Below are 14,011 nucleotides of genomic sequence, written 5' to 3' on the forward strand. Positions count from 1 at the left end.
TTCTCCCGAGTTCCCCAATCAAAATTGATGCAAATCTTCACCCTGTTGTATATCTCAGTCTCTGTAAGCATAAACATTAAACCAAGCAAATGTTGGATACGAACATAATTTTAGGATTAGTATTGCGTGCACGTTTTAAACTGAGTATTCCCTCTTCAAATATAGATCGATACGATCTGTAGGTGCATTGTTGTGCATTGTATTGTGTAAGGAGTATATATGTAGATCCCCTCCCCCTCCCCGTCTTCAAGTATGTAGACCCCTCCCCTCTCTTCAGGTATGTATATACATAAACATTACATGTGTAGTTCAAGGTATATGTATCACGATACAAACCAATGTTTACAGTATATTATGTCTAATTCTACAACTCAATGTAAACTTGAACTTATCCAGCAATGAAACTTTTAAACTAAAACTTTTATTTTCTAATCATTATATCTTTGCAACCCGGTGTACCTTCGATATATCAACTATGAATTTTGCTGGATTAATAAGTCAAAGTTTTAAACCTAACACTTTAACCCCAATAGATTGCAACGATTTATGGATTATAAAATTTGAGTTTAAGGCGAGGGCTCAGCAAACTATAATGACATATAAAGTATTAATATATTGAAGAAAATCATAAAATAAAACTATCAATATGTAAACCAAACCAACACCATTTTTCATTTATTTTCATGAATGTGAAAATAAACCGAATTTTAAATTTCTCTCTACAGCAGTAGCATGCCTAGCCCTAGTTTTATCAATAAGTTTCTCCAGCATGGGTTTTAATGGATCTAAACATGAAGATCTCATCATTGTTCCCCGTACTCATGGTTTAACAGCAGAACAATACTCCTCAACCCTCAGGATAGTTCTAATTACAATTAGGATTCAATTTAAGACCTGGAGAGAGTAGAATTAGTCTACTAGATTCTGGAGAGAGTAGGATTAGTCTATTGGGACCTGGAGAGAGTAGGATTAGTCTAGTGGGACCTGGAGAGAGTATGATTAGTCTACTAGGCTCTGGAGAGAGTAGGATTAATCTACTAGGTTCTGGAGGGAGTAGGATTAGTCTACTAGGTTCTGGAGAGAGTAGGATTAGTCTTCTAGAACCTGGAGAGAGTAAGATTAGTTTAGTGGGACCTCAAAAGAGTAGGATTAGTCTACTAGGTTCTGGAGAGAGTAAGATCAATCCACTAGGACCAAGAGAGAGCAGAATTAGTCTACTAGGTTCTGGAGAGAGTAGGATTAGTCTACTAGGACCTGGAGAGAATAGGATAAGTCTACTAGGACCATGAGAGAGTAAGATTAGTCTACTAGGACATGGAGAGGGTGGAATTAATCTACCAGGACTTGGAGAGAGTAGGTTTAGTCTACTAGGACATGGAAAGGGTGGAATTAATCTACTAGGACTTGGAGAGAGTAGGTTTAGTCTACTAGGACCTGGAGAGAGTAAGATTAGTCTAGTGGGACCTGAAAAGAGTATGATTAGTCTATTAGGTTCTGGAGAGAGTAAGATTAGTCTACTAGGACCTGGAGAGAGTAGGATTTGTCTACTTTGACCTGGAGAGTGTAGGATTAGTCTACTAGGACATTGAGAGTGTAGGATTTATCTACTAGGACATGGAGAGAATAGGATAAGTCTACTAGAACCTGGAGGGAGTAGGATTAGTCTACTAGAAACTGGAGAGAGTAGGATTAGTCTGATTAATCTAGTAGGCCCCGGAGAGTGTAGGACGAATAAAGATTGCAGGTGCACCAAAATAAAATTAGCGCAAGATCCATCTTTTCCGCCCCAAACATGTATTTCTCTCTTTTCTATCCTCCGTGTACTATTAACTGTAGAATTGTATGATATTATGCAATGTAGGTTCAAGAGAGGGCAGAGATATTAAAGAGAAATATTCTAGAAATCTCCTCAATATGGTCATGAAAATCATTTTGCAGATGGGTTGGAATATTTTGAATTTCAGGAAGATCAAAGATTATTTAGAAATCCTGATATTGAATAAAAAATCAGTTAAAGCGTGCTGCAGCATCCAAGTCTATGAAAAGCACAAGGCTAATACATTTTTTTCTTAGTTTCCATAAATTGGTCTAGGATCTAAGTTTTCAGCAGTTTAAGATGAATAGGTAAAAACTGGTATGATTACGAAATCCTGATAAGGTTTTCAAATTCAAACTAAAATTTTACAAATTTTTCTTCTGCCCTGATTTAAGAAAAGGATTTGATCGAGATGAGATCACGGGAATAGTGGGGGGTCTCTACCTCATAAAATATTATATCTTAAAGATTTATTTTGAACGGGCTGAAGGGGGGGGGGGGGCCGGGGGGGAGGAGGTTTAAAGCGGAAGAGGTTTGAAGTCACGCGAGTTACGCATAATCACTTTAGTAAATGGGTAGTGACGCAACAAGACTGATGAGATTTGCGTATTATTAAATGATTATATACACACAATGATGAATTCTTACGCATAAAATTGATATATCATTTAAAACACGAAAAATGCCCCCCCCTCGCACGCATTTGACAATTCGCGGATTGGATAGAGGGGGGGGGGGCTGCACCTTCTTCATGATTTATTATATAAATTTGTAGTGTCACATGTAGTCCCAAATATACTCAAGTCTAAAGACAGGTTAATTACTCAATTTGATCAGAATATATATCATTAGAAGGATTTAAATATTAATCATTATACTTTTAGACAATAGGCCTAAACAGTATATCATACACAGATTGAAACCTAAGGATAACCCCTTTCTTCCGCTATCAGTTATATGGATAGATATATAGATATATAGATAAATAGATAGACAGGCTGCATGTAAAAGATGAAATATTAAAGTGAGTGCAAAATCCAACTCTGACAAAATCGAAAAATAAAATCTTAAAAAATTATAACCACAAAAAAGGTAACATTACAAATATAAGATACTAGACTTTTAGGGCGCTTCACGCCCATATTTTATTTTAATGGTGAACATTTTCTCTTTGCATACATTATAAAACAAAAACAAAAAAGTTGCGGAATTTATGAAAAAGTGTGGATTTTTTAAATTTAATGAAAATCAAATTATGTTGGAGGCAAATTTTTGAAATTTTGATCATGTATAAACCTTCCCTGGGGACATGTGAGTCCCACACAAAATTTGGACTCGACCGGTTCAGCCATTTTGACGTTTATTAAATACAAACGGACAGACAGACAGACAAACAAACAAGCAAAGTATATATATAGATAAGAGAAACATGCGAATATATTTACAGAAGAGAAAAAACGGAGAGAAGAAAACATAAAATGTACACTGTACAGGCAGATAGAGTACTAAAATGTACACTGTACAGGCAGATAGAGTACTAAAATGTACACTGTACAGGCAGATAGAGTACTAAAATGTACACTGTACAGACAGATAGAGTACAAAATGTACATTGTACAGGTAGATAGAGTACTAAAATGTACCCTGTACAGGCAGATAGAGTATTAAAATGTACACTGTACAAGCAGATAGAGTACTAAAATGTACACTGTACAGGTAGATAGAGTACTAAAATGTACACTGTACAGGTAGATAGAGTACTAAAATGTACACTGTACAGGCAGATAGAGTACTAAAAACCTGCCTTTATTATGGGAAAGGAAAGATGTATTATCGTGTTTAGAAAACCGGGGTTAAAGGTTTATCTTACTTTTTCAACATCTTGCGGTTACAGACAGTCAATAGTCAGCAATCAACAGTCAACAGTCAACAGCTAAAGTCAACAGTCAACAGGTAAAGTCAAACAGTCAACAGTTAAAGTCAACAGTCAACAGTCAACAGTCAACAGTCAACAGAAACAGAAAATTTGAAGAAAAACATTGAAGAATAAGAAAAATAGTTAAAGATGAATAATGAATTCCTGAAATTTTAAAGTTCTGGTTCTAAGGTTTATAAAGTTGGTTGCAGGACAATCGAAACACAGATCCCGAGATAACAAGGATACCTGGAGAAATCGGAGCAAACTTGAAATCCTAGAGAGTTCAGAGGGGGGGGGGGAGCTGACAACTATGTTCTAAACCCACATAACTGTGGTGCATATTTTCGATAAAAGTATCATACTAAACATCTTTTCTAATTCTTGTCTAAATTGAAAATACTAATAATGTAACTTAAAGTCACCTCCAAATAAAAAAAAACAATAACATCTTTAACACTATCTCTTCATGTGATTCACTTATGGTCACTAATTATAAAAAGTTATTGGCAGTCTTAAAATCCAGGTGTACCTCAATATCCGTAGACACATCCTTCATCTTATATTTAACAAGATATATTTGCTTTTTTAGAAAACCAGAATTTCACATCCAGCCTTTTCCCAAGTTTAAAATGAGCCTGAAATTCTAGAAATTGCCCGGTTTCGGAAAAAGGTTTGATTTCTCAATTCTAGGATTATATGTTGGGTACAGGGGGGAGAGGGGGGATTATGTCCAAACAGGAGGGACCGGGTGGTATACAACCGGATCAAGGATTAGGAATATACATATATATATATATATATATATATATATATATATATATATATATATATATATAAAGTAAGTTAACATAATAAAAAGTTTAGAGTAAAATCAGACGATAGTTGGGTTCTTGAAACTATAAAATATCCTTGTTTCTTATTTTATGTCTATTTTATATATTTACTTCCAAAACGTCATGATTTAACGAAGAGAAATAGTTCGCCAGAATTGTCACAAACTTAAAACTTGAAAGTGTAGAGAAAATTCATGAGTTTTAACATATTTTTACATATTTCTTTCCATAACGTAATGATTTAGTAGTAATGTCACACAGCTCAAAAGATAAAAGTGTCAAGAAAATTCTTGAATTTAAAACAAGATATTTTTCAACCTCCACGGTCCGATTAAATAAAACTAGATTTTATCTTCACATCTCAACTTTCTCCCTGGTTTCATAGAAAACAACCCAGATTGTTAATGTTATTTTTTAAAGGGATTGTTAAACAATTTTTAATGCACAAAGTATCCTAATATTTTAATATCTTCTCTTAAATTTATAATTGAGAAATAAAATAGTCGTATTATGACTTTATTAGCATAAAACGCGACTGAGTCTTTGCCACAAAGTCAAATATTCTAATGCCTACATCTTTTCAACCTGATGGTATAAACCTGTGATATATCAAACTTGATAATATAACAGAATTCATAGTTTGAAATATCTAAGGTCTACAATTTTGGGTTGCTCAGATATAGGGATTAGAAAATCTGAGTTTGTGGCAAAGACTCAATTCCTTTTCATAAAAAGTGGAACGTGTTTGATAGGTTAGATTTTGAAATATATAAACAATTCCTTTTTAAGGACTTGACAAGTTGGGTGCCTTGATCAGTGTTTGTATAAATGAATACACAATGACTGCACAATGACTGGCAGCTTAATAAAGTTAAATCTTTGAATTCTGTCAACTTTTACTTTCTACAGAAATACACAAACTTTTACTTTTTAAACTATATTTAAATGTTTACGGAACTGTAGACGTATTTTCAAGCAACCTTTCATTTAGAAATAGTGACATGTCTGATTTACAATGGTACTCTTTAAATCTCTATTTGAGTAACAATAAGGAATGAGGTCGTTTTTTCTATTTAAAAAAAGTTTCCGTAAGTGTTTCTTTAGCATAAAGCCGCATTCATTTGAAATTCAATAAGATTTAAATTTTGGTGGTGATAATGATTCAAACCACATAGCATAGGTGTTAGTTCCACATTTTTGTTGAAAATATATTTTAGTCTGGGTTGAACCTATTTAGTTCTAAAGATATACTTCAATTTTAACAAATAAAATGTTGTTTAAAGCACAAGGAAATAAACATGAAATAAAAAAAAAATTTCCCTTGATATTTAAAGACTGATAATTACAAACATCTAAAATAACAAGTAGACAAACGTGAGGGTAGGTCTAGTCTATGATGAAGTAAATAGGACCCACTCCTTGACTAATATCTACCTCTAAGAACCGTGCAACTATAAACAGATATTTTTAATTAAAAACCTTTTAAAGTTATCAACAAATTATCATCGGATTAAAAAGGTAAGGAAAATGAATTTCAGCTCCGACCCTAACGACCTCACAGCTTTATTCTTATCTCTTCTAACCCGGAGCAAATTTTGTCCTAACATACTGATAAACAAAAAAAAATATATGAAGGGATTTTGAAAGATAAATTTTTTTAGGCGTAAATAAAAAGGAAGGACCAAGGTAACTGTAAAATCCGGTTCATTTCAAGTACCGAGCCGACTTTTGAGCGGTTAGAGCAAGCTGTACAGTAAACATACCAGACTATATAAGGAAAAACGGAACAGTACAACAAATGAACCTGCCTCTTCTAGTGAGATTCTATTGAGATTTTATTGAGGGAACAGTATTCTAGGAAATAATAATGTAGATTTTGATCTATAAAGACCGGGGTGTAAATAAAAGCAGAATGAATCTAGGTTGGGTTTGAAACCTGTAAACCTACAATATATGTTTATCTAATCCAGCTCCGGACTGTATAATCAATCCTTCTCCAGTAGTAGTATATATGAGTAATCGAACTACTTTATGCATCTGAAACCCGGCCTTTAGCCGTGGAATATTCATAAAACTATTCAAACTGATTTAATCGGATAAAAGATCAGTTACCGAATATCATGATTTGAATATATTTTACTAAAAAGCTACCTCTATCCAACACCCCGCCTACCTCTCTTATATCGGGATTGATTGGCAGGCTTGAACGCCCTCTAGTATTGGTCTTTATATCTTATATTCTAATATGCAGAGATTAACTTGAGATAAATGTATCCGACCACTCGCAGTTCTCTGTATACCCGTCTTAACCAGCTCCATATACAGTCTACAACAGGCACAGTCAACATTATTAAGGTACAGGTGTCTAAAAATCTCTCACTCTGATCGTTGCCTAATTTTGAACTTCACAAAAACAAAAACAAAAAAACGTGGTTGATAAAACGAAAACGGGTTGATAAAACGAAACGTGGTTGGTAAAACGAAACGTGGTTGGTAAAACGAAAACGTTGTTGGTAAAACGAAAAAGTGGTTGATAAAACAAACAAGTGGTTGATAAAACGAAAACGTGGTTGGTAAAACGAAAATTTCTTTGTGTTTAAAAGAGTTGATATGAATTTGCATACATTTCGAGTAAGAGTTAATCCTCGGTTTAATTTTTTTTTTCTTTACTCGAAAAGTATTTACTTAATATGACTTAAAGTCGTTCTACTATTTTATTTTAACTTAAAGACATCATAATTAATGCCGCAAAATAGATAAATGAACTTCTGACAAGAAACTAAATAAAGGAACTGAGTTCTAATCCATATCTTTGCAACCGGATGGTGTAAACTTTTGATAAATAATAAAATTGTTTTCAAATTTAGAAAAAAGGTCTACGATATTTGGTTGCAAAGATGTAGGGATAAGAAACTTTAAGTTTGTGGCAAAAACTCAGTTCCTTTGCTTTTCTCCTATGTGTGCTTAACATTAAAACTAATAGAGCCACGATGTCACAAAGGTGTACCAGTAATGCTCCAGAAATTATTGTCTTCAATTTCTGTCCATTTGGGTGTGAATTATCAAAGATAATTATTAGATACAGTGAAACCCTTAATAACGAATACATCGAAAGAATTCATCAAATGTCGTATTCTTCACTTTCTAATAATGGAATGTTGCAGATATTTAGTTTTTTAACTAAATGATTATATGGAACTCTTTAAAACTGTTCCTGCATATTCATGGCTATTTATTTATTTTCGCAAATACTGAAATTTACGTAATATAGTATAAAACTCATTGAAAAATTGTCAAGGCGACATTTGATAAATTCTTCCGATATATTCGTTATTAAGGGTTTCACTGTAGAAAAAACGATCACATTTTGGAAAGCTTTTAAAATATCTCATTTTTCGTCCATGTTTTATTTCACTATCAGTTAAAAGTTACATAAGTTCTGACATGGCATTAATGGAATATAATTGTTGACCATAAACATCTGTGAGTAGATGTAAGATGTAGTTAGATAAACCTGAATATCTATGCAGGCATAATTAAAGTGTATTAAACTTTAAGATTTTATCAGGTTACAAATATAGCACTCTATACAATATACAGATTATCTTTGCTCAGTCGATCTTAAGTAGAATTAATGGATCTAAGAATAAACAATTTAGGAAATATATTGTTAATAGTTTAACTTTAGACAAATATTTCAAGTTCATAAATATTTGGGAAAAATTTTACGGTATTTCTCTAAAAATATGCAAAAATAATTTGGCCCCTTGGAAAAAGTCTTGTTAAAGAAACTAGAGAGGAAAGTATTTTTTTGCGAATTAAATATATTTTTTTTTCATTTCCCTATCGGTCTCTGTGTTTGATGATATTCCCTCAAATTATTTTGTTGTCACCCCTTTCAACCATGCTCTTCCTATGCGCGTATTTTCCATGCCCGGCAATTTAGAACCGTTTTGGCAAACCCTGCAATTTATTTTAAGCATCTTCATTACAGAGTAAACTGCTTGTAATTCATCAATTATTATTTTATTTTTTTTCCTTTTGCAAAAAATAATTTGATTTTAAATTTTTGAAATTATGATAAATTGTAGTTTGTACAGGGTGTCCCAAAAAACATGGGAATTCAGTGACGAATTCGATATCGTCTTTGTTGTGCATTAGCACTGTAATACCTAATTTACCAAAACCCATAATATCATTTTGTCTGCTAGAGTTTATTTTATAAAAAAGGGTGATTTAAGATACCAGTAATAAGAAATATAGAAATAAACGTTTATCAATCAATCAATCAATTATAAAAAAGGGTAAAAGACTGTAAAAAACGTGTCTATAATGTCTCCGCAAGATGAACAGTGAAGACGGACAAGTTTACTCTGTTTGTATACTGTAATTTTCCGTACGCAGTCAAAACATAAACAAACAAAATGTGAACATAGCAGACGAAACTCTTACAGATTACAGCTTTCTCAGTAGGTATCACCATACTAAATCAAAGAATCATTTGAAAAGACGATATCAAATTCGTCACTGAATTCCCATGTTTATTGGGACACCCTGTAATACAGTGTTCGCAACTAAATATAACAATCATGAAGTTGTTATCTTATACCACGTCATTCTCTGAAATCAATCTTTCAATGTGTTTATCTATGTAATTACTTTCAGGCTGGTATAAAAGAACTGTAAGCGTAATGAACTTCCATTTATAAAAGGGGCCTCTCTAATTCACAACGGTACCCTTTAAACCTTTGAGATATATACAAAGTTATGATTTTTCTCTTAAAGACTTTCTTTATATTTTTGATCCAATTCTCGGGGTAATTAAACCAATTCAAGCGAAACTAATAATTTAATCAATCCATCAATCAATTCTGACACTTTCCAATAAACATATACTATCATAGAATTCATATAACTCTTTTCAGTTACTCGTATTGCCCCTCCCTCTTTATATCAAAATCTTGATTTCTAAGACCTCCCACGAATATTAAATATTTCTTACATTTTTGTTAAATTTCTCTAAAATGAAATCTAGCTTGACCCGTCTTGATGAAATATAAGATTTAGAGCTGAGTTGGATGTATCTATCTATCTATCATGTTTCCATTTTGTGTTGCAGCACATTTTCTATTTAACATGCAGGAAGATTTGACTCCATGACCTGATCTACCCTTTCCCCGTGTTGTCTCAGGTACCCGGAGTAATCTCCAGTCTCCTCCCTAAATCCATGCACGTGAGAACAGGGTGGGACGAGTCATATTCATTTCTCCAGGCTGTGTTTTATGCTGAACAATCACAGTTCTTGGAACGGTTATTGCAAACTCTTTGCAATAGGGCTGCAAATAAAGAGTTTTTGAGCGTCAAAGACCAGCAATTCTCGATCTGAAGAGAGTTTTAAGTTGAAAAACTAGGAACTTTGTTATTAGCAATCTTATTTTTCGAGAGTTTTAGCCTAGTGATATTACCTTTAAAGAGTTTCAGGTCATCAATGTTATCTTTATAGAGAGTTTTAGATGAGCAATCTACATAAATTTCAGAGAGTTTAAGATAAGTAATCTAATCATTAGAGAGCTTTTAATTCATTTTTTCCTTTGAGATTGAGAGTCTCAAATAGGACATCTTATCTCTAAAGAGTCTGAAAAAAACAATCTTTTTTCACAGATTACTAATATAAATATAGTTCCCGGATAGCAAAGTTTGGGTTGGATATCTTCGATAAAAGATAAGGTTGAACATCTAGGATAACACATATCTGGATACAGATTAAGCTTCTAGGATATATAGTTGGATATCAAAGTATTGTTGAAAGGCGTTGTATGCAAAAACCACCCGATCTATAGATTTTATGCATTCCGACGGTGCATAATGAATATCCATAATAAATTGGAGAATTTGCCATCAATTCAACCAATCCCTCTTCCGGACTCAGGTAGATAGATAGATAGCTAGGCAAATATTGATGGATAAAGAAGATGAACCTGCTCCGTGTGCCAGGTTCTAATACGTCTGGGTTCAGCGAAGGGGGTTAGAGTAGTACCCGGAGTAATGAGTATAAGATACTGTCTTGAAGATAACATATTAATCAGATCTCGACAAATTACGTCCTTGAAAATAAGCTTGAAGAACTAAGTGCAAAGGTTTGGAGAGCAATGACAGATTTGTATTACAATGCGAGAAGGAGAAAACCCCCCCCCTTTCTTGTGCTCAATCCAGGGAGCTTTATTTTGAAATGTAAAACAATATCAGTTTTACAGAATGTCAGATTTTGTTTAGTAAAATAGCAATTTAAAAAAACATTTGAGAGTCAATTTTTTTAATCTTGACCCGACCGACATCCTGCTTTTGAGCCTTATCAGGTCCAACACAAAAGTTGGCAAAGGAATTGAGTCTTTGTCACAAACTCTGATTTTCCAATTTTGAAATATCAAAGATTTACACCAGCAGGATGTAAAGAAATAGGGATTAGAAAATTTGAGTTTGTGGCAAAGACTCAATTCCTTTGAATCATCTACTTTTATTTCTTATTTAGATAGACAGATATTGACGGACGGACAAGATAAACGAAGAAAGATAAACTATATGTCACTTTGTCCTACCTGAGTTTCCGAAATAAGCCAGCTCTGCTCTTCTGAGTCTGGCTGGATTGTATGTATGGTAGGAGGGTATCATATCTACAGGTAGGGTTGGTTAACAGGAGGGTATCATAGCTCAGGTTAACTACCAGATATCTTATTATTGATCATGTTCACTGTGTTAGCACTGCTCTGATCTAACTGTAGAGCTAAGGTATGTATGCAGAGAGCAGGTTCATCAGATTATGAATATTGATCACTGTTATTTATCCTAGACTCGTCCCACCTCATTCAACTTTATGAGGTTACGCTTGGTCAAGGTTCCGGATGAGGTTTGAAGTAAGGATTGATGAGTTAGGATTGAGAATATCCTAGGTTGGAGGACGATACGGAATACTCTTGTAACCGAGAAAGATGCAGATGGATATATCCTATGTTCGAGTAGAACGGATTATACTTATGTCTGGTTAGGACGGATATATCCTATGCCTGAGTAGGACGGATATATCTTATGCCTGAGTAGGACAGATATATCCTATGCCTGAGTAGGACGGATTGGTTGAGGAAGGATCCTATATTCCTTCAGGGTACTACTAGAACACGGAAGATTTAACATGTGTGATTAATACAATAGGATATTAAACCAGGAGACATCTACCTTGTTTATTGGTTTGATGATATTCGACATTAATTACAGTCTACGGGTTCGTGAGCTGTTATTAAAGAAATAAATCTGAGGCGACTAGTTGGGAAGTCTGAACTATTCAATCATTTGTCAGTTAGATTTGCCGCCTGGAGGATTGAATTACAACTGCATGAATTAAGAATTATATATCCTTGCTGGTTCATGTGTATCCTATAGTACTGTTTGATCAACCATCATCAACCATAAACCCTAGAACCTGCATCGTTTATAAACAACTGGTCTCGGCCATATTCTTATAGGGACTGTGCTTGTTTCAAGTCATTCTCCATTTAAATCTTAACTATGCTTAGAAGGAGTTCAATTCTGATCATTTCTATTATTTCTGAAGCAAGTAATGCGCAAATCACTTTTGTAAAGAAACCACAAATAAAAATAATCAGTTCAAAAAAAACATGGATAACATATTTAGACGTGATCAGACATAGCTTAAGAGTACAGTTGTGAATCGGACATGGAAGATCTATTGAAATAACGTTTACAGTCCCTTTAAAACGTAAATCAGTTTGTCGTGGATTGATGGTAATTAAAGAGATTGTTTACGTATACATTCAAGTGACCCAACACTTAAATTGATACCCCTCTCTTTATTTAAACACTAGCGTACGAACCCAGCTTTGTCTGGAGTTTTCCGTATAAAAGTCAACTAACTCAATTTAGAATGTTTAGACCAAGCTATAAGAACATTCTCGTGGTTCTCCCAATCCCAATTTGAGACAAATCGGTCCAGAGGTTCCTAGATTTTGATCGGACATACACACAAGCAAACAGAGATTACTGCTTCATATATATATACATATCCTCTTCAACATGAGGAACCATCACCTTTACTTCCGGATTTCGTGCTACTGTATATTCTGAACTATAGGTTAAACCAGGGAGGAAGATTTGCAGAACTCTGGGTTCTATAAGACAATACAAGGAAGCAACAACATTTCTCTCAGGGTATCCATGAGGACTTGACAAACTTGACAGTCCGGAGACCTCGCCCAGATATACTCAAACCAATTCACTCGGACTTTCAATCCTTCTTTTGTTTACAATTAATAGGTTTCAACAATCAATTAATGTAGTTTATGTAAAAATGTTTAGCCACTGTACCCTGAGCCCGAAATTTAAAAGAGTATCGTTGAACGAAACTCCCGAGAATCCTTTTTGGGGTCTTAACATTTGTGTAGATTTTGATTTAAGAGATTCGAAAAAAATGGAGAATATAAATCAAGTGAAAAAAATAATATTTTATTACAAAAATATTGATATTCATAAAACTGCCTAACCCCATTTGTGAAACCCGGGTTTTAAAACTGGTTTTCATAACGATACCCTGTCTTAAGTTTTGGGCTCTGTACACTGCACAAAATACTGTACACTGTACAGTATTTAATTACTGTTTAACGATAAGGGAAGTCCTGCAATTGTAATCATGTTTTCCCGGTATTGCAGTTTAGAAAAGGTTAGGATCATAGAATAGGGACGAACGGACACTTCTAGATTAAAGGATTCTAGATCACGGAATAGAGACGAACAGAATATAATAAATAGATAGATAGATTATAGAACAGGCATGAATATTGAATAGGATACTTCTAGATTATAGAATAGGGACGAAAAGGATACTTCTAGATTATATAATAGGGACGAATAGGATACTTCTAGATTATAGAATAGGGACGAATAGGATACTCCTAGATTATAGAGTAAGGACGAATAGGATACTTCTAGATTTTAGAAAAGAATAATTTTTGATTTCAGCAAGAGATAAATAAAGGATAGAACTAAATCCTTAATATCCACGTATCTCTCTGACATTAAAATCAATTATTTAATTTTGAGTTTTGACATTTAATAATTAATTGCCATTGGAAGTTAAACATCTAATATATCTGAGGGGTGAAAATAGAATATGAGTTGAAACCAAATCGTTAAGATTGTCAGATTTTGAGATTGTCAGGATGAGACTGTAAAGACGACCCAGAATTCTAAAACTATGACGATTTGAAGCTTGATTTTTGGTTTCTGCATTCATTAGAGTATTTTAATGGTTTACTAAATTATTAAGCACAGAACTCTCAATGAAAAATAACCGACTAAACGACTTCTGTACAATCGTCTTTGAAGTCTCATCCTTTGTGGGTAACCCTGTACAAAGATGCAAACAACTTATATTAC

General features: G+C 33.7%; 1 protein-coding gene across 2 annotated transcripts in view; it reads right to left on the reverse strand.

Moving 5' to 3' along the window:
* The window catches only part of LOC111699094 (uncharacterized), a 48,146-nt gene extending 35,270 nt beyond the window's left edge, over positions 1-12,876 (reverse strand). Inside the window, exons 1-2 of one of the 2 annotated variants that reach the window (XM_023469663.1) lie at positions 12,668-12,684; positions 11,164-11,732 (exon numbers count right to left, since the gene is read on the reverse strand). In XM_023469663.1, the coding sequence (XP_023325431.1) occupies positions 11,164-11,236 (73 nt within the window). In that variant the 5' untranslated portion in view covers positions 11,237-11,732; positions 12,668-12,684. Of the gene's footprint in view, positions 1-11,163; positions 11,733-12,667 lie in introns of both variants that reach the window. The other variant, XM_023469664.1, reaches the window with a different exon arrangement.
* Between the last annotated feature and the right edge of the window lie 1,135 nt (positions 12,877-14,011).

The sequence above is a fragment of the Eurytemora carolleeae genome, unplaced genomic scaffold (genome assembly GCF_000591075.1).
Source record: "Eurytemora carolleeae unplaced genomic scaffold, Eaff_2.0 scaffold215, whole genome shotgun sequence".
NCBI lineage: Eukaryota > Metazoa > Arthropoda > Copepoda > Calanoida > Temoridae > Eurytemora > Eurytemora carolleeae.